At 47.3% G+C, this 24,527-nt stretch overlaps 1 protein-coding gene across 2 annotated transcripts in view; it reads right to left on the reverse strand.

Annotated features, from left to right (window-relative positions):
• The window catches only part of GNAL (G protein subunit alpha L), a 195,374-nt gene that overhangs the window by 4,706 nt on the left and 166,141 nt on the right, over positions 1–24,527 (reverse strand). For both annotated transcript variants that reach the window (XM_034943391.3, XM_034943393.3), the window contains exons 6-11: positions 19,024–19,078; positions 16,853–16,926; positions 14,238–14,296; positions 12,806–12,926; positions 9,067–9,197; positions 4,313–4,380 (exon numbers count right to left, since the gene is read on the reverse strand). In XM_034943391.3, coding sequence (XP_034799282.2) covers positions 4,313–4,380; positions 9,067–9,197; positions 12,806–12,926; positions 14,238–14,296; positions 16,853–16,926; positions 19,024–19,078 — 508 coding nt within the window. The remainder of the gene's footprint in view (positions 1–4,312; positions 4,381–9,066; positions 9,198–12,805; positions 12,927–14,237; positions 14,297–16,852; positions 16,927–19,023; positions 19,079–24,527) is intronic.

Genomic DNA, 24,527 nt, shown 5'->3' on the forward strand with positions numbered 1-24,527 from the left:
CGTGTGCACTAGCCCTGCGCGGCCCCAGCATGTACTCTGGGGAAGGACTAGGCCACGCTGAGCAGGTGCTGGAGGCTTTGGTGACAGTGGCCTGCTTGTTTTGCATGGGAGCACTTAGAGGCAGGAATGGTCTCAATGCAAGCATCGGCTGAGGACCCAGATAACCTTACCCTTATCATTGCCCCCAGGAGGCTGAAGCAGCACAGATAGGTCAGAGAAAGCCCCGGCAGGCAAGTCAAGGGAGGAGCTTCCAAAAAGGAAGGTCTGAACAGAGTTTTCTGTGACAATGGGAATGTCCACTATCTGCCCTGCCAATATGATAGTTGCTATCTAGCTGATACCACCAAGGGGCTGATTTCTAATTAGCTAATTTTATTTTATTTATTTATATATTTTTGAGACTGAGTCTAGCTCTGTTGCCCAGGCTGGAGTGCAGTGGTGCAGTCTTGGCTCACTACAACCTCCACCTCCCAGGTTCAAGGGATTCTCCTGCCTCAGCCTCTCAAGTGGCTGAGATTACAGGCGTCCATCACCATGCCCATGCCTGGCTAATTTTTGTATTTTTAGTAGAGATGGGGTGTCACCATGTTGGCCAGGCTGGTCTCAAACTCCTGACCTCAAGTGATCCGCCCACCTCAGCCTCCCAAAGTTCTGGGATTATAGGCATGAGCCACTGTGCCCCACCTAATTAGCTTGTTTGTTTTTTTGTTTGAGATGGAGTCTTGCTCTGTCCCCCAGGCTGGAGTGCAGTGGTGCCATCTTCGCTCACTGCAACCTCTACCTCCCGGGTTCAAGCAATTCTCCTGCCTCAGCCTCCTGAGTAGCTGGGATTACAGGCGTGCGCCACCACGCCTGGCTAATTTTTGTATTTTTAGTAGAGACGGGGTTTCACCATGTTGGTCAGGCTGGTCTCGAACTCCTGACCTCGTGATCCACCTGCCTCGGCCTCCCAAAGTGCTGGGATTACAGGCGTGAGCCACCGCGCCCGGCCAGCTAGTTTTAATTAAATGTCCATGTGTGCCCAGTGGTTCTGTATTGGACGGTGCAGCGGCCCCGTGGCGGCCTCCACACAGGGGCAGTTTAGCATCTGCTAAGCAGGGTGTCCCCTGGTTATCGGGGGAACGTTTGCTGCCTTCTGGGAGAAAAGTGATCTGTTGTCAAGTACCTGAGAAACAGGGTTAGACATTATGAATCATGGTTTGTGGGGACACCTCAGTGATGTGCTAATGTGCACTATGAAGCTAAGTGCAGTGGGTGTGGGGACAGGCTGTTAGGGCCAAACTGTGTTCCCTGAAGTTGTGTGGAATCCCTAACCCCTGGCACCTCAGATGTGACTATATTTGGAGATAAGGCCTTTACAGAGGCAATTACGGTAAAATGAGGTCATTAGGGTGGGCCCTAATGCAATATGACTGGTGTCCTAGAGAGAAGAGGAAACCAGGAGGATGCAGCCATGTGCGAGGGAAGACCCCGCACCTTGATTTCAGACTTCCAGCCTCCAGAGCTGTGAGAAATACATTTCTGCTGTTTAAGACACTCAGCCTCTGTGGCACTTTGTTATGGCAGCCCGGGCAGACTTAGACAGAGGTCCTGTGGAAGCTCACCTTCTTCCTTGGTGCCACGGGAATCCCTGGGCCTCCTCCTCATCCCCTCCACTCCTTTTTCGATCCTGGGAAACAGCCTTTAGAGAGCTGCTTGGACCACAGAAAGGGTATCCTAAAGATGTCATGAGGTATGAAACTCCTCACAGGGGGATAGACCTATTTTAGCAATAGTCAGGCTTTTCTTGAGCATTAAAAAAAAAACTTATGGACACTAAAATGAGTAGGTTATATATATATATTTTTAATATATATATATTTTATTATACTGTAAGTTCTAGGATACATGTGCACAACGTGCAGGTTTGTTACATATGTATACATGTGCCATGTTGGTGTGCTGCACCCATTAACTCGTCATTTACATTAGGTATATCTCCTAATGCTATCCCTCCCCCCTCCCCCAACCAGTTATGTATCTTTTTAATCCCAAAGCACCAGGTGAGGTATTTGGCACATACACAGTAAGTGTGTAGTGAATGAATGAAAAATAGGCTTTTGGCTGGGTGCAGTGGCTCACACCTGTAATCCCAGCACTTTGGGAGGTGGAGGCAGGAGGATCACTTGAGGCGAGGAGTTCAAGACCAGCCTGGCCAACATAGCAAGGCTGTATCTCTATAAAATTTAAAAATTAGCCGGGTGTGGTGGTGTGTGCCTATAGTCCCACCTACTCAGGAGGCTGAGGCAGGAGGGTTGCTTGAGCCCAGGAGTTGGAGGCTGCAGTGAGCTATGATCTTGCCACTGCACTCCAGGCAGCCTGGGTGACAGTGCGAAGCAATGTCTCAAATAAACAAACTAAAAAAGGCTTTCTTCTGTAATAGTGTGACTATTCGTCCCTACCTAGAGCTTTAAAATTAAGGGAATGGAGTCATTACAAAGGTCGTTGCTTCAAATAGTTTTGTTTTTGTTTTTATTTTGAGATGGAGTGTTGCTCTGTCACCCAGGTTGGGGTGCAGTGGCACAATCACAGCTCACTGCCACCTCAAATTCCTAGGCTTAAGGGATCCTCCCACCTCAGCCTCCTGAGTAGCTGGGACTACACGCCTGTGCCACCATACCCAGGTACGTTTTAAAATTTTTTGTAGAGATGAGGTCTCGATATGTTGTCTAGCTGATCTCGAACTTCTGGCCTCAGGTGATCCACCTGCCTTGGCCTCCCAAAGTGTTGGGATTACATGCATGAGCAACTGCATCCGGCCTGGATGTTTCTAATCTTCATTTAAATGCTCAACATATGCATGCTTAATTAACATTTAGTTCTCATTAGAATAGCATTTTCTTGTGTCTTTATGTGCTATGGTCTTACAAAATGCTCCTTAAAAAAGGGATCCCTTGATCTATTACAAACTAAATTCCCTTATTGAAGAGATTTGCAATGCACATTAATTGGCTTAAGTAAAGGCTCTGAGAATCTGACAGACTCTCAGAGAGAGGCAGAGGAACCTCTCTTGCTGTATTTAACATAGCATGTCCCTGATTTATTCAGCTGCAGAAGCTCTCCGGGTATTGCCATGCACTTACGGCCATGCACTTCTGGGGGAACTCTTGTCCTCTGAACTCACCCTGGGGCCTTGATTTCTCCTCATTGTTACTTTCTAACTCACTGTAGGATTCAAGAGTCATCCCACAGGGGTGTGCTGGGAAAAGGGTGGTGAAAGGCCAGGCTGGAGTGCCGGTCCCCGTGGAAAGGCCCCACAGCCGAGGATCAGCCCTACTGCTACCTGGACTAAGATCTTGTCCACACGTGTTAAGTGCACTTGGAGTACTACCGGGAACATGCCCTTGGGAATGCCTTGGCATGTAATAGTTTGAAGTGAGTAAAAACTCACAGCTAGCTATACGCTGTAGGTTATTTCAAAGAAAATAATATAGACAGATAAAGCATATGTGGGAAATTTTTGCCAATTGGTCAATTTGGGTAAAGACTATACGGGAGTTTTGTTTTGTTTGAGACAGAGTCTCGCTCTGTCGGCCAGGCTGGAGTGCAGTGGTGTGGTCTCGGCTCACCGCAACCTCCGCCTCCTGGGTTTCAGCAATTCTTCTGCCTCAGCCTCCAGAGTAGCTGGGATTACAGGCGCATGCCACCACACCCAGCTAATTTTTTGTATTTTTAGTAGAGATGGGGTTTCACCATGTTGGCCAGGCTAGTCTCGAACTCCAGACCTCATGTGACCCATCTGCCTCAGCCTCCCAAAGTGCTGGGATGACAGGCATGAGCCACCGCACCCGGCCTGAGTATATGGGAGTTATTTGTACAAATCTTCTGCCTCATATGTAAGTTTGAAATAATCTCAAAAAGCTGAAGAAAAAAAGTAAATATCTGAATCTGAGCACATCCATTTTTACATAAACCATCAGCCTGTTAGTGCTTTTGGATGGAGGAAGAGTATGGGTGCTTAGACTCTGCTGAAGGACGCTGTCCTTTTTGGAAAATACAAGTGAATGAAGTCTAGCCCATCCAAGTGCCATTCCCTGGGACGCTGTGTTCTCACCCAGGCTCTGCTGGTTGGAAGCTGTGTGACCTTGGGTGAGAAATCTAACCTCTCTGAACCTCGGTGTGCTCAGCTGTGAAATTAAAGTAACATACCCTTTGTCATCTCTCGTAATGTTAAGGAAGATTAAATGAGATCATCAAGGAGTAATTTGCATATTGTAAGAAACAAAAGATTAAGAAGGGAGGTAGAAAAACAAAGGTTAACAAAATTGCTTACCAAAAACAGGTCCCGGATAAAGAACTTGGCTCTTGTAACTTTGGGATCTTCTCCTGCATCTGGTGTTGCTGTAGAAATGACAAATGGAACTTTATTTAAGCAACATGAAACAAAGATACAACTCTACGAAAACACAGAAGGAATTTCAACGTTAGACTGCTGTATATTCATAGCATTAAAATCCATGTACAGCAAGGCAAAAACAAACATGTACTTTTTTTTTTAAGAGACGGAGTCTCGCTCTCTTGCCCAGGCTGGAGTGCAGTGGCATGATCTCGGCTCACTGCAACCTCCACCTCCCTGGTTCAAGCGATTCTCCCACCTCAGCCTCCCTACTAGCTGGAATTACGGGCACCCGCCATCATGACTGGCTAATTTTTGTAGAGACAGGGTTTCACCATGTTGGCCAGTCTGGTCTCGAACTCCTGACTTCAGGTGATCGGGCCACCTTGGCCTCCCAAAGTGCTGGGATTACAAGCGTGAGTCACTGTGCCCAGCCAAACATGTAATTTTCATTGCCCTCTTCTCCTACATCATTTTAATAGTTATTGCTCTGATAAAACTTTTCTCTGGGGATGCTATGGTCTCAATGTTTGTGTCTCCTCCAAATTCATATGTTGACTGCTAATCTCCAATGCAACAATATCAAGAGGGGCAGCCTTTGAGAGGTGATGAGGTCACGAGGGCTCTGCCTTCGTGGATGGGATTATATCCTTGTAAGAGGCCTGAGAGAGACCCCTCACCCTCTCCACCATGTGAGGAGGAAATGAGACAGTGCCATCTATGAAGCAGAGAAACCCTTACCAGACTCTGAATCGGCTGGTGTCTTAATCTTTGACATTCCAGCCTCCAGTACTGTGACTAATACATTTCTGTTGTTCATAAATTATCCAGCTGTGTTAGTCCATTCTTGCATTGCTATAAAGACATACCTGAGACTGGGTAATTTATAAAGAACAGAGGTTTAATTGGCTCATGGTTCTGCAGGCTGTACGGGAAGCACGATGCTGGTATCTGTTAGGCTTCTGGGGAGGCCTCAGGAAGCTTCCAATCATGGCAGAAGATGCACAGGGAGTGAGACATCTCACGTGGCCAGGGCAGGAGCAAGAGAGAGATGGGGGAGGTGCTACACCCTGTTAAATGACCTGCTCTTGCAGAACCCATTCACTATCTTGAAAACAGTGTCAAGAGGATGGTGCTAAACCATTCATAAATGATCCACCCCCAAGATCCAATCACCTCCCACCAGGCCCCACCTCAAACACTGGGGATTACAATTCCACAAAAGATTTGGTTAGGGACACAGATCTAAATCCTATCAGCAGCCTAAGGTATTTTGTTACAGCAGCGCAAGCAAGACAGGCTGGGGTGGGGGAGAAATCCTACTGACCAGCCTGAGCCCCAGAGCTGCCCTCCCTGCAGAGCTGTTGGGAGAGGAAAGCTTGGAGCCTCCAGGCACAGGAGCTGGGCCCTGGCCTCCCTGGGGGCAGCACTGGCAGGGCCTCCATGGACTGCCTCTCAGCTTCCATCAGCCTCCTCTTCTGAGACTCCCCTTCCCTGTTCCTGCTCCCCACTCAGGCATGCAGAGCACCCAGATCACTATGGCCGACCCTCTAGCTCTAGGCCTTTCTGAGGCATTCTCCCCCGGAAGAGTCCACGTTCATGTGGTCATATCATTATTTTCTGTAACCCCACGAAATCTGAGATCTAGGCGACACAGCTGAGTGTTCTTACCACTCTCTGCCTTCTCTGTTGCAGGGTGTGTGAGGCTGTGAGGACACTGTTGCTCACAGATTCATAGAAGGGAGGGTGCAGCACCCAGTGACGGGCAGGGGAGGGCACAGCACCCGCTGTGGGGGGTGGGTGGGTGCAGCACCCAGTGAGGGAGGGGAGGGTGCAGCAACCACTGTGGGTCTCTGCCTGGGCTGTGTTCTGGAGTGGCTGGGGAGCGCCCATGTCATTTATCTTGGTGGGGGTGGGGGTCACTGACATACTCTGGAATGCCCAGAGTGTCCGTGTACCATCTGAGGAGTTCTTTTTTTTTTTTCTTGAGACTGAGTCTCACTCTGTCACCCAGGCTGGAGTGCTTTTTTTTGTTTTTTGAGATGGAGCCTTGTTCTGTTGCCCAGGCTGGAGTGCAATGGCGCAATCTCAGCTCACTGCAACTTCTGCCTCCCGGGTTCAAGCGATTCTCCTGCCTCAGACTCCCGAGTAGCTAGGATTATAGGTGCTGGCCACCATGCCTGGCTAATTTTTGTGTTTTTAGTAGAGATGGGGTTTCACCGTGTTGGCCACGCTGGTCTTGAACTCCTGACCTCAGGTGATCTGCACGCCTCAGACTCCCAAAGTGTTGGGATTACAGGCGTGAGCCACCACGCCTGGCCCATCTGAGGAGTTCTGGCATGTGTGTTGTCATGCCAGCATCACTACAATGGAAACAATGAGCACAGCCAGACCCTCCCACAGTGTCTGCATTCCCTCTGCAGCCCTCCTTCCCCAGGCAACCACCGATGTGCTTCCTGTCACCATGCATAAGTCTGCACTTTCTTTTTTTTTTTTTTTTTTTTTTTTGAGATGGAGTCTCGTTCTGTCACCAGGCTGGAGTGCAGTGGCACAATCTTGGCTCACTGCAACCTCCGCCTCCTGGGTTCAAGTGATTCTCCTGCCTCAGTCTCCCGAGTAGCTGGGACTACAGGCACACACCACCACACCCAGCTAATTTACTTTTTAGATATTTACACAAATGCATTCACATGGTGTGTAGTTTTTGCTTTGATTCTTTCTGTCAGCATAATTACTGTGAGTTTCACCCATGCCATCACATGGACCACCTGTTAGTTCCCTTTAATTGCTAAGTGAGAGTTGACGTTGGAGTTGATGGTGGTCCCAGGCTTCCAGCAGGTGCTACAGATGCTCAGGGATGGGTGAGTCTCTTGGGAGGGGCAGGGCACAGATGGAGATGACGCATACTGCTGGGTGAAGAGCATTCACTGGGCCTGGCACCGAGGCAGCAAGCCAGGGTCCCCTCAGCCCCTGGACGGAAGCCCTTCAGCACCCATGGCTGGGCAGGTGGCCTTGGCTGTCAGCCAGTGGTGGTGCTTCTCCTTGGTGCTCCTAAGCGGGTAAGGTTGTGTCTCAGAAGGGTGACTTTGGTAGTTCACAGAATGTTCTGGAAAGGTGAGTGACCAGCTACAGGAGGTCAGGCAGGAAGCTGTGGCAGCTGCTGAGATGAGAGGAGTGAGGGCCTGGACCACAGCCATAAGGAGGGAAAGAGGGAAGGGCCTGGGGAGGCAGACCCTGTTGGAAGGACCCCCCCGAGCCACTGCCTGAGCTGAGTGACAGGAGGTGGCAAGAGGTGGTTAGTGGGATAATTAAAGACCCAGCTTGCTGGGAAACCGGCAATGCCAGCCATAGAATGTGCAGCAGAAGCCATGCTCTGATGATGTGCCATGGGCAAGCGGCACCCGGCCTCAGTCCTGGAAAGCACATCACCAGGCTGTGGGTAGAGCAAGGCAGTGATGAAATGCAATGAGATTTCCACTTGATTTGGTCTCAGGAAGAGCCTGGACCTTGACCTCACGCTGAGTGACCCTCTGGCAAGTGCGGAGGCTGCTGGTGGCTCATGAAAGCAGCTGGGTCTGGTGAGACCACAGGCAGAGCTGGCGCTCAGGCCCATTTCCAACATCTATTATTTATTCCTATAAGGAAATATGTAGCAGTAGGATTTTTTTCAGGTCTTTCTGACACAGGTGATAGCAGTAGGATTTTGTTGGAAGGCCCCACAAGGGTCAGGATTTTACTGTGAATATACTTATATAATGCTTCTCCCATGAGGGAGAAAAGAACATTGAACATAAGGAGCAAGAAAGTTTAATGACAAATACAAGTTTTCTTTTCCCTCTTCATTGAGGATAAAAAATAAATTTTCCAAATCTTAACTATATTTTTCAGGAAAGTGTCTTTTATTCTGCGTTTTCTAGTTTGGAATTCAGGATGTAAGAAGCAGTGTTATTTCACCTTAAGTCGCTCCTATGAGCCTCTGGTAGACCTGGTGTTCACTGGAAACTGAAGTGTAAGCGACTGGAAACGGAGTGACCAACTCTTCCTGGTCTACCTTCCCAGCTTTAGCACTGACGGTCCCATGCCCCGGAAACCCCTCAGTCTCAGGTGGCCTGGGATGGCTGCTGGCCCTGCTGGAAATCCCCAAGGCTGCAGCCACAGCAAGGCTAGAGACAGGAGCAGATAAGCGCGGCTGCTGCCAGCATGGGCTTGGGGACAAAGGGTGCAAGGACTGCCTTGCCTGCATGACTCTACCAGTGTGGCTTTGAACATGCTATCTCTCCTCTCTCAGACTCTCTTTCCACGGGAAAAAATAATAGAAACTACCATGCAGGGTCATCTGAGGGTGAAGTGAGAAGGTCTGTATCAAGGACTAACAAGGCCCCTGTCATGTCACACCCAGTCAAAGGCATTAGAGGGAGAATTCATACCAGCATGACACAGTCACACCCCAAAATGGCTCTTTCTTCTGCTGCACGGTTTCAATGGAAAGTCAAACTCGGAAACATTTACAAATGGGATCCTAAATAGGACATTGTAACACTCTAGTACTTTAGGATATGGGCAGTAGAAAGAGAATTGATTTAAATAAAGTGAATTTCTTTGATTCATCAGAAGTATGTGAATTAGAGTTACAGGACTATTAATAAAACAATTCTATTCCTCAATCATAAGAATGTGTTTTGAAATCTTACCGTCTTCAGGAACAGTATAATTTGCATATTCTGGGAAATAGTCTTCAATTTTTGATTTCCCTGCCAAGACTTTTTCTGCCAGCATATCTTGTTTGTTCAAGAACAAGATGATAGAAATGGTCCGTAACCACCTAAAAAAGGAAAAATAAACATACAAATTTCACATACACTAGTACATGAAAGTGCCTCTAACATAGAAGTTGCTAAATTAAAAGAATACCATCGTCTTCCTAAAAATGTATAGGATTCAAGAAAGTTCAGTACACCAGTATCCTCATTCTATCTGTAAAGAATGATAAACAAATATAGGTACAGGTTGAGCATCCCTAATCCAAAAACACAAAATCCAAAATGCTTCAAAATCCAAAACTTTTTCAGCACTGACATGATGCTCGAAGGAAATGCTTGTTGGAGCATTTGACACTTTGGATTTTCATATTAGGAATGCTGGACTAGTAAGTATAATGCAACTATTCCAAAAAACAACAACAACAAGAAATTTTAAACACTTTTGGTCCCAAGCATTTCAGATAAGGGATACTCAATCTGTAGTTAAGCACTTTCTAATTCAGTCCCATGGGGGATATAGATTTATTGGAACCAAAGCTAAGATTTACTTATGTAATGAGTTCACTTGAATTTCTGTGGTGTAATTTACCAATAAAAGGTCGGAAAACTCACATTAGAAGTGAAAGTGTTAACAACAACAAAGTAATATATGACTCATTAGCTAATAACACAGAGCTTAACATGCAGCTGGCTTGGTTCTTCTTCCGCCTCCATCACTTCAGAGGAATCAAGCTAACTGATTAGTCTACAGGAATCTTACTATCAATTAATAACACAATCTGGCCAGGTGTGGTGGCTCACGCCTGTAATCCCAGCACTTTGTGGGGCAGAGGTGGGCAGATCACGAGGTCAGGAGTTCGAGACCAGCCTGACCAACATTATGAAACCCTGTCTCTACTAAAAATACAAAAAGTAGCTGGGCGTGGTGGCACATGCCTGCAGTCCCAGCTACTCGGGAGGCTGAGGCAGGACAATCGCTTGAACTGGGGAGGTGGAGGTTGTGGTGAGCTGAGATTGCACCACTGCACTCCAGCCTGGGGGACAGAGCGAGACTCTGTCTCAAAAAAAACCCACACACACAATCCACTTTCCCGTCAAATGGAAATAGCTTACCTGCTTCTTCTAGTAATAAAATACATAACCTTTGTAAAAACAAATCTTAAATTATAGAAAAAGATACAGAAAAAAATCAAATGTAATTATACCCAGAAACAATTACTACAGAAGTTTTATGTTTTCATGCCCAAGTTTTTTCCTGTCCTCACACATACTTAAAAACGAGATCATAGTGTTTTAAAATCTGCTTTTTCCTATAAGAAGATTGTGGTCATTTTCCCACTTACACATATAGTGTTTATAAATAAATTCATAATAACTCTATAGTATCCTTCTGTATACCTGGTATTTCCTGACCCTGTTTCTTTCCTATTAACAGTCTTATTACCACAAATTTGAGGATGGTTGTTGAACATTTCATACAAAAACACTTTTCTGATAATCCAAAACTTTTACAAGGTAAACTTATGTTTCCTCTCCTCCTTGGTAATTTTTCTTCCAAAATATTTCAGAAGAAACTTTGATTTCTAACTATATATGTATGTACTGTGTGTGTGTGCACTAAATATTCCTTTCTGAAATAATCACTTCTGCCAATCTGCAATGCTAGTAGTTTCAAACATGATTATGTGGTGATTGTGAGCTGTAAGGGATCTTAGAGATCATCTAGTTATTAGTGGATGTCCTAAACTGGTACTTTATTTTTATTTTCAAAATTAAAAATTTTTTTTTTTTTACTTTTTGAGACAGAGTCTCACTCTGTTGCCCAGGCTGGAGTTCAGTGGTGCGATCTCAGCTCACTGCAACCTCCACCTCCCGGATTCAAGCGATTCTCCTGCCTCAGCCTCCCGAGTAGCTGGGATTACAGGCACCCACCACCACTCCCGGCTAATTTTTGTAGTTTTAGTAGAGACAGGGTTTCACCATATTGGCTAGGTTGGTCTCGAACTCCTGATCTCAGGTGATCTGCCTGCCTTGGCCTCCCGAAGTTCTGGGATTACAGGCATGAGCCAATGTTCCCGGCCCCTAAATTGGTACTTCCTAAATTTTAAAAACCAAACAAAACCTATTTTGAACCCTAGATATAGAGCAATCCCTTGATACCCGTGGGGGATTGGTCTAGGACTCCCAGTGAAAACCAAAATTTGAGGAGGCTCCCTTATATGAAGTGGTGTAGTATTTGCATATAAACCATGCACATCCTCCCGTATGCTTAAATCATCTCCAATTACCTATAATACCTAACACGATGTAAAAGCTAGGTAAGTACCTGTTATACTGTATTGTTTATTTGTATTATTTTTTAGTCTAATTTTTTTATTTGCTCAATTTTTTATTTTAATTAATTAAGTTTTTTGAGACAGAGTCTCCCTCTGTCGCCCAGACTGACGTGCAGTGATGCAATCGCAGCTCACTGTAACCTCCGTCTCCTGGGCTCAAGTGATCCTCCTGCCTCAGCTTCCCAAGTAGCTGGGACTACAAGCGCGCCCCACCATGCCTGACTAATTTTTGTATTTTTTGTAGAGACGGGGTTTCAACATGTCGCCCAGACTGGTCTCCAATTCCTGAGCTCAAGCAATTCCCCCGTCTCAGCCTCCCAAAGTGCTGGGATTATAGGCGTATGCCACTGTAATCTTGTATTATTTTTTGTTGTTGTACCGCTATCTTAAATTTATTTTTGAATATTTTCAATCTGTGGTTGGTTGAATCCGCAGATGTGGAACCTGAAGATATGGAAGGCCGAATGTAATCTTAGCCTTTCAAAACAGAGACTTAAATTTTCTTGACAAAGAACTATCAGAACTTCATCAAAGAATACTCCACATTGGCCGGGTGCGGTGGCTCACGCCTGTAATCCCAGCACTTTGGGAGGCTGAGGTGGGCGGATCACGAGGTCAGGAGATCAAGACCATCCTGGCTAACATGGTGAAACCCGGTCTCTACTAAAAATACAAAATATTAGCTGGGTGTGGTGGCGGGCGCCTGTAGTCCCAGCTACTCGGGAGGCTGAGGAAGGAGAATGGCATGAACCCGGGAGGTGGAGCTTGCAGTGGGCCGAGATGGCGCCACTGCACTCCAGCCTGGGTGACACAGCGAGACTCTATCTCAAAATAAAACAAAATAAAACAATAAAAGAAATTTCACATTTTAAGTATATCTATACAATAGATGAACTAAAAGAGATACTTCGTGCGGTTCTGGATTTATCAGTAAAGAGAGTGTGTAGGTGTGTGGGTGTGGGTGTGGGTGTAGGTGTGTGTGTGTGTTTTGAGACAAGGTCTTGCTCTGTTGCCCAGGCAGGAGTGCAGTAGTGTGATCTCAGCTCATTGCAACCCTTACCTCCTGGGCTCAAGTGATCCTCCTACCTCAAGCTCCTGAGTCACTGGGCAGGTGTGCACCACCACACCTGGGTAATTTTTGTATTTTTGGTAGAGACAGGGTTTCTCCATGTTGCCCAGGCTAGTCTCCAACTGCTGAGCTCAAGTGACAACACCTGCCTCGGCCTCCCAGTGTTGAGATTACAGGTGTGAGCCACAACGCCTGGCCTGAGCGTATTTTTAACAAAAGAAAATTTGCAATCCAATGGTGAGACTGAATTTGCTATTTTTGTCACCTGTTGTTCCAGATGCTTTCAAAAAGATCCAGGGACTCTCTCAGCCTGTTGGTGTTGTTATCTTCTCGAATCACCATGTTGTAGCTACTGCAGGCTGCGACGTAAATGATAGCCGTGACATCTTGGTGGGGAGAAAAAGGAAAGCACCTCAGTTAGACATCCTCACTGTGGAGTTACAAGAAAGTACACACCCAGCAGCTACTCAGTTCCACAAAAACATTCATTCAGTGACAGGACTATTCAGTCACAGAACAGCCTGCAGGTGCGCCGCGCACCACTGGTTGCTTCAGTAACGCACTTGATGAAGAGCCCACCCCAAAAGACACATGTAAATTTGGGGTGCTTAAGTGCTTTTTTTTTTTGAGATGGAGTTTCACTCTTGTCTCCCAGGCTGGAGTGCAATGGCATGATCTTGGCTCACTGCAACTTCCACCTCCTAGGTTCAAGTGATTCTCCTGCCTCAGCCTCCCTAGCTAGGATTATAGGCATGTGTCACCACACCCGGCTAATTTTTGTATTTTTGTATTTTCTTCCGAGACAGAGTTTCACTCTTGTTGCCCAGGCTGGAGTGCAATGGCGCAATCTTGGCTCACTGCAACCTCCGCCTCCCGGGTTCAGGTGATTCTCCTGCCTCAGCCTCCCAGTAGCTGGGATTAAAGGCGTGCGCCATAACACCCGGCTAATTTTTGCATTTTTAGTAGAGACGGGGTTTCACTATGTTGGTCAGGCTGATCTTGAACTCCTGACCTCAGGTGATCCACCCGCCCCAGCCTCCCAAAGTGCTGGGATTATAGGCATGAGCCACCACACCCAGCTAATTTTTGTATTATTATTATTTTTTTTTGACAGAGTCTCGCTCTTTCGCCCAGGCCGGACTGCTGCAGTGGTGCGATCTCAGCTCACTGCAAGCTCTGCCTCCCAGGTTCACGCCATTCTCCTGCCTCAGCCTCCCGAGTAGCTGGGACTACAGGCACCCACCACCGCACCTGGCTAATTTTTTGTATTTTTAGTAGAGACGGGGTTTCACCTCGTTAGCCAGGATGGTCTCGATCTTCTGACCTCGTGATCTGCCTGCCTCGGCCTCCCAAAGTGCTGGGATTACAGGTGTGAGCCACCGCGCCCGGCCTAATTTTTGTATTTTTAACAGAGCCCCAGTTTCGACATGTTGGCCAGGCTGGTCTCGAACTCCTGACTTCAGGTTATCCGCACTCCTTGGCCTCCCAAGGTGCTGGGATTACGGGCATGAGCCACCGTGTCAGGCCCTTAAATGCTTTTTTTAATGAGATTAGTATCTAAGGAAGGAGCATCATAATCTATAAATGCTATACTTTACATACTAGTTAGAGATTATCTAATTCAAAAATAGTTAAGCACAGCAGTGCTGAGTGTTAGAATTCACTCCCATTTTCTTGAGAGAGCATAAAAAAATCACCGTTAAAGCACTGGATCCATTTTCTCCTCTCATCCCTCTGGCCACCAACATCAAACATGCTGTGGAAGAGCAAGAGGAACACAATTATTTGGGGGAAGCAGGGGACAATGGCACACGTGCTTGCTTTCCTCTTTTGCTGTCAGCAGGTTCCAGCGTTCACACATGGGTCTTCAGTCAAGCTCGGGTCACTGGCCTGCACCATCACTCCCTGTGTGATCCTGGACTGCAAGTGGCTCCACCTCTCTCAGCCGCAGTCCCTCCTCAGTCACCCCACAGTGGGGCTACAGGGGTGACAGATCAAGCAGACAGCAGCCGGCAGTGTCCGAGGTCCCACGGTAGGTCCTTAATAAATCCAGTGGTTACTAGCTCAGTAATGCTAGAGGTTACCTGCTCAGACACCCAGGCCTCTCTGAGTACAGGCTAAGTCACTGCCCAGGGCAGATCCTTCCTGTGATTTGTTCCAGCTCTCAGGACACTGTGTCTTCCCTCCCCTGGAGAATTGAGAAAGGCTCCTTGCTGATCTGTCTACACTACATGCATCTTATCTCTAGCCACCTCTGCCTGGTGACCTGCACTGGGTCTTGATCACGCCTGGATTCAGTGCAGGCTGCTCTGCCCAGCCCGAGCTGCTTCCCGGTCTCGCTCAGCCAAGGCGACCTCAGCCAGTTCTCTCAGAGTTTCTCAGCTGCACCCTGCACTTCATCAGGCCGGCCCAGGCCCCTCTTCTCACAGCCCCTGCTCAGCGCATAAGGCATTTCTCCCTGGGAGAGTTTCTACCTACCCAGATTCTGCTGGATGTTTCCAACCTTCGCAGGCTTCCCTGCCTCTGAGATTTCTCCCCTCCCTAAACATAGTGCATGTGCCTTAGGACCACACGGGCTAGATTTTTTTGTCCTGGGCGGGTATGTTGCTGATCCTATTAGAATTTAATCCGTATGCTTTGCATTAGCACACGTGGGGCACGCTGAGATACTTGATGAAAATGGATGAGCTGATGAGCAGAATCCTTTCAAACAAAATCACAAATGTGAGATACAGCTTCATAGTTAGTAATTCCACTGTGCCAGGGACTTGGTTATGATGTGGGCAAAACCACAAGTCACGCCAACTCCATACTGCACTGTGCGCCTCACAGCAAAGAGACGTAGCTGGCTTTTATCCAGCCTGACAGTGGCCATGTGAAGGGTTCTTGAGAAATCTGGAAGTAGATGTCTGTCACCTGTGCACTGCGGAGGGCGCTGGGCACTGCAGGAGTCTCAGAACACACTGGAGATCATGAAACTCTTGCTTTAAGGGACCTCACCCTTGAGGTCCCTTAGAGTCGAGTCAGACATGCTGAGGGTGACTGGGCAAGGTAAAGGGCAGTATACCATCAATGGCTGCACAGTAGATATGCAATGGGAATTCTAAGGGGTCACCATGGGCTGAGATTTGAGGGATGCTTGGATGCTTTTTTTTTTTTTTTTTAGAGACAGGGTCTTACTCTGTCACCCAGGCTGGAGTGAAATGGCCTAATCATGGCCCACTGCAGCCTTGAATTCCTGGGCTTAAGAGATCCTCCCACCTCAGCCTCCTGAGTAGCTAGGACCACAGGTGTACGCCATCAAGCTTGGCTAATTTTTTTTTTTTTTTTTGGTAGAGACAGGGTCTTGCTATGTTGCCCAGGCTGGTCTTGAACACCTGGTCTCAAGCGATCCTACTGCCTTTGCCTCCCAAAGTGCTGAGATTACAGGCGTGAACCACTATGCCTGGCCTGAAGGAAGCTTTGATAGATTTGTGGGGTTTGCTTAGCACAGGTGGCATCTGAGGCTCTGAGGACAAGATGAACAGAAGCGCTACGGCAGGAAAAGCTGGGAGAACTGGAAGGGTCCTGACAACAGCCCAGCCTGGTGAGGCAGGTGGCAGGGGACAAAGCAGGCCTGGGGACGGGGCTGGTCACAGGCGGAGGGTTTGGGTCATAGGGTGCACAGGCAGTAGTGAGCCCCGAACCTTCTTCAGCAGAGGAACAGCACGATCCAGGCCGTGCCGTGGGAAGATTCATTTCGTGGCACTGAGAAGGGCGACTGAAATGGGTAAGCCAGGGGACAGGAGACCAGCCAGGGCTTTGCCGAGAGAGTCTAGGGGCGGGGGAAGTGATGGAGCAGGACTAGGGGGATAGCTATGAGGATGGAAAAGAGCTTTGTGGAGGGAGAATTAACGTCTTATCATGAGGGAGAAAAATGAAGAAAGTAAGCTCATTTGGCCGACTTTGCAGTTGGGCAACCCAAGAGATGGGCTGGAGACACACATAAACTGCTCATTTCAGTTCTCAACCTGTGACTGTGCATCTGAAAGATCAAAATTTCATGAGTCTCCTGATCTAAAAAAAAGGGCCAATCAAATCGACAACTCAGATGCAAACACTGCCTTCCTTTCAGGTGTCCTCATTTCTATTTTAAAGTAGGCAGTAAAATCAACACTTCAACTCTTGCTAGAGTTCAAATTTCACCCCAGCTGCCCTTACCTGAAAGGGCCGCCATGCACATTCAGGAATGAAGCCCCCTTAAACCTCACAGCCCTTCAGCTCTGGGACATCATGTGGCCCTGGGCCACGCAGCTCTTAACAACATACTCACTGGAAGTTTACTTTGTCCACTTGGAATCGTGTCTCAAAAATCCCAGATGTCAGAACTCTGCATCTGAGGAGGTCCTGGGAACAAGAAGAGGGAAACAAGCTGAGTTACATTACTGTTCTTCTTCAAGGTAAAGCCCGGGTATAACTATACATCATCAATATTTTTCAAATAATTTGTTCCACTGTAAAGGAAACAACAATTAAGAACCAACATTGGCCGAGCATGGTGACTCACGCCTGTAATCCCAGCACTTTGGGAGGCTGAGGTGGGCAGATCACCTGAGGTCAGGAGTTGAGACCAGCCTGGCCAACATGGTGAAACCCTATCTCTACTAAAAATACAAAAAAAACCAAATTAGCCAGGTGTGGTCACAGGCAGCTGTAATCCCAGCTACTTGGGAAGCTGAGGCAGGAGAATCGCTTGAACCCAGGAGGCAGAAGTTGCAGGGAGCTGAGATCGCACCATTGCATTCCAGCCTGGGTGATGAGTGAGACTCCGTCTCAAAAAAAAAAAAAAAAAAAAAAGAACTCAGACGAATGTTCTCTGTTTTATCCTCCAGAGAAAGCCACAGTTAATGTGTTGGTTTGGCCCCGAGAGACCTGATAACTGTGCTTTTGTTTTAAGACTTAAAATCATGTCTGCAAGAATCTTACTAACATATACCTGACAACCACAGTCAGGGCATCAGCATTCCAGAGGGACATCCCTGCCGGTGCTCTGTTGGCTTGGGTGAAACTCACGATGGCTTGGGTGAGAAACCAAAGGAAGTGTAACTCTGCACTCACAAGTCTTCAGCCTTATGAACTGGATGCTAGTTGATTTCATTTATTCTCTCTTCCCTGCACATTTCTGTTTCCTCCAAGATAAAAGATGTGGTACCCCGAGGGGACGAGAAAGCCACGCAGCCTCACAAAGCTGGCATCCCTGGTACATTTGGCAGATGTCAGAGTTTTTTTTTTTTTCCTGACCACCAAATCCATGTGATTTTAAGGAAGCAGCCATTCTGTAATAATTCTGGAACATGGGAGGTGGTCCTCCCATTTTAGTATAACGAGAACTGTTTAGGACAGGTAAGTTAGTTGAGGGACTGACTCAAGACAAGGAAGCCTCCATTGCTTTGTCAGATAATTTCAAACTCTCAGGATCAGCCTTAGAGAGGATAAACTTCATGGGAGAGAGAGAAGCTCAGGCTTCAGACCTCCCACCTTGGGGGCCCAGGGCCAAGGCCTTGCAGGGAATACAGACTCTGGGGGAAGTTTGGAGAGTGTGGTTTGAACACAGACATCCCTCTAACTTCCTTGGGGTTCACTGGCTCTAGAAGCACCTGAAGTCTCCTGAATTGAGCAATCCGGGGGCTCTCCAAGTCTCTGCAGCTGCCCGAGGGTCGAAGGGGCACAAAGATTCCCTCTCTGCTATTTAAAAATTGGTGGAGTGGGCTGGGCACGGTGGCTCACGCCTGTAATCCCAGCATTTTGGGAGGCCAAGGCAGGTGTATCACTTGAGGTCAGGAGTTTGAGACCAGTCTGGCCAACATGGCAAAACCCTGTCTCCACTAAAAATACAAAAATTAGCTGGGCGAGGTGGCAAGCACCTGTAATCCCAGCTACTTGGAAGGCTGAGGCAGGAGAATCGCTTGAACTTGGGAGGCAGAGGTTGCAGTGAGCAGAGATTGCAACATAGCACTCCAGTCTGGGCGACAGAGCAAGACTCCATTTCCAAAAAAAAAAAAAAAAAAAAAAATGGTGGAGTGCTTTTTTTTTGACTCAACCCAAAGGGGATGCTCTGGGTCACACCTGGAAAGTTCACTGTGATATGGGACCCCCCAGGCCTGGGGCCACAAACAGAATGGGCATAGTTTATGAAGCCAGAAAGTAAAGACTTCGCTTTCCTGATGACAGCTCCAGGAGGAAAAGGAACGGCATATTCCTTATCTGCAGATAAACTCATTTGCATGCTGGCAATTTTGATAATCACTAAGTGCTAGAGTCAGGGGAGCAAGGCACAAGGTTTGATGACCAATCCACGCATACACACAGGGCAGTACAAACAATTTGCAAAAAGTAGGTATCTTAAGGATTTTTCCTTAATTCATTCTGAAATAATCATTAAATCATATTGGAAATGAATCTCAAAGTTTCTGGTGTGTGGTGGGGGACCCTAATTCCACATACCTGGTCTGTGGGTGTGTAGTCAACCAAGCTGACGCTGTCGATTCTTTCCAGGAAGCTGCAAAGAAAGCCAGCAAGGGTTGAGGCCTGTTCTCTGCCCACTTTCCCCTGGGGTTGGGGAGAAATTAATGGGACATCACCCAAGTACAGCAAGGATGGGGGCAGGCCAAGAAGCTGAAGTGAGTTCTTACTTTGTTTCCTGAATTTGTATCTGTCTAGATAATGCAACATTCTTGACCCAGGGACGGAGAACTGCATTCTTTTTTTTCTTTTTTTTAATGTTGCCTTCCCTCCCCTCTCTTCTCCACTGCCACAGGGCTGGGGGTAGGGGTACTCAGAAACTGGGAGAGAGCATGGAGCCTCCCGTCCAAGGCTAAGCGAGTACAAGAATGTGTTGCAATGTAAACAAAACATGGAAGGTGACAGATGTCCCTTTAGTTTCCTAATCAAATCCAGATGTTGTTTGTGTGTGTGTGTGTGTGTATGACTGCGTGAATATGTGTAAGAGCGACTGAGTGTGGAGAGCGAGTATGTGGTGTGCAAGAGTAAATGTGTAAAAGTGTAAGGGTGAGTGTGAGAGTATGTGCGGAAAGTGTGCGAGAGCGAGAACGTGAGTGTGCATATTTGTGTGTGCTGGCAAACCTGGCGACGCCTGTTGGTGTCAGATCTGCCTGGCGCCCGCTGTGTCCCACACAAGGCAGGACGGGAGCCTAGGAAGGCTGTGCGCCGCTCTCGGGGGATGACCCTTCCGAGAGGGAGCTGGGAGGCCGCCGAGCTCCCTCTCCTGAGTGACCATGGCCCCTGCACAGGCCTCCCCCGCCCTCTCTGTGCCAGCCTGGCTTTACCAAGGCATCTATCCAGGCTGCACGTTTCCCACTGAGTCTTGGTTGATCTGTTGTTATTTATCTTCTCCACTAACATGTTAGGCCCTCAGGGCAGGTCTCTGTCTTGTCCACCTGGGAGTCCCCAGCACCTAGTGCAGGCCTGGCCCCAGTAAATATGGTGGAATGAACCAGTGTCCTCTGTCCCCTTCTCCTTCCGCGGCTGGGACAGGTGACCATTGAGGGCTGAGAGGCTGGGTCCCTCGGGGACCAACAAGCGCTGGGAATGGCTTAACTGGCAAGCAGGGGACAATTCTGGAGACAGAGGGGCAGCAGGGGCTCTAGAAGGAAGAAGGAGAGCCAGCAGGAGGGAGGGGTCGGGGGGCCCAGGCTCTCTGTTGGCGCTGGCGTTGACGGGAGGCCCTGGTACTGAGGAGAGAGGATGGACGGCCTGGAGGCTGCGCTGGCTCCCTGCCTGCCATGCCAGTTGGCTGGTTCTGTCCCTTGGTAGGTAGAGGCAGCAGACATGTGCCCATGAGCATTTCATGCAGAGGAGGCGATGTTGCCTCCCAATCTCCCCATCCTCCCACACCAGCTCCTCTGCAGGCACCTGTGAACCTCAGTGTGGGCAAGAGGGAGACGAAAGGGTTCAGAACACAAAACGCCACCCCACAATGAGCCCTTCAGCACGTTGACTAATTGCTGCTGAAGGCACTTGAGAAGCCTCAGATGCAAGGCTGGCTGGCTGGCTGACCTCCCGCTCTGTCCCAAAAAGCTGGTCATGAAATCTTCCCTAAGAAACGTGCCTGCCCTGTACCAGAAAGAGGAGAATGTTCTTATCACCAGGGGCTCGGAGTCCACCCCGAAACTGATCTGTACAAACCCACCAAAATAACCCTTGTCTTTCATTAGTCACTGCCCCACAATGACTGCCCCTAGAAACTTGAACCTTCTCCTTTGTCACTTCTCCATAAATTTATCATCTTTTGTTAAAAGGGTATATTAGCTCTCAGTCCTAACGGCTTCTTTGGGTCTTCATTTTTCTTATGAAAGTTCCCGTGTGCATGTAAAAATATTAAATAAAATGTGTATGCTTTCCTCCTGTTAATCCGTCTTTGTTAGTTCACTCAGCTACAGAACCTAATGGGAAAGAGGGAAGTTCTTTTTCCTTCCCTACAGAGGTCAAAAGGGGTCCATTTTAGGAACCACTTGGCCAAAGACAGTAAGACTACATAATTTCCTTGGACATCTTAATTCCTCCCTTTTGGAAAGCTAGAGACAGTCCCTAGTGGCCAAAACTGAGGCATGGCCATGGGATGACATTTTGGAAGCCTTCACCCATGAACTTGGGTTTGGCACCCCCAGGGCAAGTAACCCAGAATCAGAATACACAAAGGGGCAGGAGTGGATCTGCTGGTGTTTGGGATGGCCTTTCATAGGGATAGGAAACAGTGGGGGCAACTGTGACCTCAACTGTCATGAATGAGTCATTTCCCTGGAAGCCAAGGGAAACAGGCTATGGGAGTGGTGTCTGTGACTGCATTGTCTGGTGTGCAGTCATTAAAGAATGTTGGCCAGGTGCAGTGGTGCACGCCTTTAATCCCAGCACTTTGGGAGGTGGAGGTGGGTGGATCGCCTGAGGTCAGGAGTTCGAGACCAACCTAGCCAACATTGTGAAACCCCGTCTCTACGAAAACTACAAAAATTAGCCAGGTGTGGTGGCACGCATGCCTGTAATCCCAGCTACTTGGGAGGCTGAGGCAGGAGAATCGCTTGAACCCGGGAGGCAGAGGTTGTAGTGAGCCGAGATCACACCACTGCACTCCAGCCTGGGCGATAGAGTGAGACTCCGTCTCAAAAAAAAAAAAAAAAGTCAACTGCTCCTGGCTCTGCAGAGATATGGCCCAGGTGACAGGGCTATTGAGAGGCCAAAGGGACCCTGATCAGCCAGTGGTGTCTTTGGAATAGGTGCTGCAAGCTCTGGGAGGTGCTACTGCACACCAGAGGGTTGGTGAGTTGGCCAAGGGTGTGGAGCTGGCTCCAGAGGGGAAGGAACAAAGGGAAGGGACCCTCTGGGAGCTGGAGAGACTTGGGAGCCTGGAGGCAGGAATTCCCTGCCATTGCCTGAGGCCTGGTTTGGAAAGTACAATGCAGTTTTGGCATGGTGGTTGCTGGCCTGGAATGTGGTGGGGTGAAGAGCGTGGTGGAAGGACACACTGAGTTCCTGACCATCCAGCAACAAAGGAGCAAAAAGACCTTGGAATCCATGAGAAGGTAGGAGAAGTTTCTGCCGGGGTGGGACGGGAGCTCTGAACTGGGGCTGGACAGTCAGACGGGTTTCTGGGTGAGAAGGCTGCTTCCCTCACAGGCTACAACAGTTGTAATCAGAAATGGTCGCAACTTTTGACAGGGTCCAGAGCAAAGGATACAGAAATGAATTCGCTCTGATGAAAAGAGCTGGAAGGAACTGAAAATTAAATATGAAGCCTGTGGCTATAGTTAGAGTTTAGGAAGTAACCTATTTAAAATGGGATGCACATAGGTTGGAGGTAGGTGGGTGAATGTATTCAGATGATAATAACTAGTCTAAGTAGAAAGAATGAAGTATGGTTAACCAAAAAATGCCTCTGGAGTGCTGGAGAGATGTGATGAGAGGACGTGTGAGTGCATCTTCCTGTGCACTATGAAAGACCAGTGACTTTGAGATGCTGACAGCGATGAGGCTGGTGGGTCTTCTCCTGTCGCCAACCTCCAAAATGGATATTCAGAGTCCTTCCAGCTCTGATTCTCAGAGATCTAAGTGAGACGTGGGAGGTCTCATTGAACATTTCCAAGAGCTGCTACTGATTTGTTACTGATGCTGAATGGTACCCTGAGTTCATGCATTTCAAGTTTGTGCAATGAAAATAAAATGTGAAAATTCACCCCAAAATGTGAATATGCCCCCAATTCTTTGAAAGACTTTCTAAGGAATAAATAATAGAGTGGTAGACTTCTTGCCTTGATCCTTGTTTCAACTGGCATATTTCCAAGCATGTTGCAGAAGTACTTTTTCAAATCGGGGCTTCTGTGATTACATACATAGAGAGAATTTTAAAGGGGTCTCCCAAATCATACATAGAATTTTGCATATGATTACATTTTAAAGGGTTATAACATTGCCTCCTTAAATATGCCACTGCATGCTGACCAGAAGAATTAAGCAGATCTAAAAATCCCTCGCAGACTATTCACTCCAACTATTAGATGCAGAAGTGCAAAACTATACCAAATTAGCATTGTAAAAAATCACTTGCATTGTAGACACTATAAGGAAGTAGTTAAAAAGAAATTTACTTTGATTTTTTTTTTCATTATTTCCTGTGACAGCTGAGGACACTCATGTTTGCAGAAATGTTTTCATTTTCATTTAGATCCCCCTTCTGTTTGATATTAGCAAAAGTAACAATGCACTGTTTATATCCCATCTGTTGTTGGCGTCAAAGAATTCTTATGGCCATGGAATTGATCATGAGGAGGAACAAGGAGAGTCATGAAAAGATGAAAACTATTCTGTTAAATGCCTTTGTAATCAAACTACTGCATCTGAGAAAAAAAGTACCAACTAAATTTCCATGTATTTAAAATTTTTTGTGTGTGAAAACATATAGCAATTGGAAATCTGTCAAGGCAAGTAAAAAACTTTTCCCAATGTTAATGAAATTTGACTCATGATATTTATCTACAAGACATAAAAATATAGATGGATCCCAGATACTCAGGAGGCTGAGGCAGCAGGATCACTGGAGCCCAGGAGTTCGTACTGGTGGAGAAAAACATTACTCACATGGTGACAAAGTACCAGGCAGTTGTAATGCACAGCCAGAGTTAAGATTCCCTGCTCCTTAAAAGGAGTTCCCAGACTCGCAGCATATCGGCGTCACTGGCAGACCCACTGCGTCAGCATGTGCAGCTGAACCATGTCCCAGGTGATCAGCGATTCATGGTGACTCGTCATCCAAGAGTGTGTTCCTCTTGGCTTTCCCCACCTCCCTGCTTTATGCTCTAATCTCTGCCTGAACCATCATTTCTCATGACTCCTGCGCTTCCTCCTTCCCATGGGGTAAAGTCCACACTTTTAATGTGGCCTCCAGCCCTTTGCAGTCTGTCCAGTCTCCCCTTCAGTCTCTTTTAACATCACGTGAACCCTCCACTCCAGTCAAAACTCCCTGTAGTTTTTGGCCTCTCAGATCCTGTGTCATTCCTGCTTTTTTTCCCCCTTTGAAACCTGAGATTAAACCCTGCTGGCTCTGGGAAGCCACTTCTAACTGCCATGACACAGCACAATATCCCTTTCCTCCGGCACTTACTGTTTCACAATTTGGTGAGCATGGCATGCTGCCTTATACTGTGATTTAATCCTTTTTAAAGGTTGAGGTATAAAATAACATAAACTGCGTAAACAGTCCTGATCTTAAGTGTTCTTGATTTTTTTTTTTAACATCTGGGTACGCCTTGTCCATTTTTCTTTTTCTTTGTATGTTTTATCTACCTATCTGTACTGAATATCATTTAAGGGCAGAAGCATGTTCTCATCTCTAGAAAGAAGCCCCACATGGCCTGCATGTTTTGGACTAAATCTTTCCCTGGATTGTCATTTAAAACGTTTTTAAATTTAAAAAATTATTTATTTTTATTTTTTTGAGA

Source organism: Pan paniscus, chromosome 17 (genome assembly GCF_029289425.2).
Source record: "Pan paniscus chromosome 17, NHGRI_mPanPan1-v2.0_pri, whole genome shotgun sequence".
Classification (NCBI taxonomy): domain Eukaryota; kingdom Metazoa; phylum Chordata; class Mammalia; order Primates; family Hominidae; genus Pan; species Pan paniscus.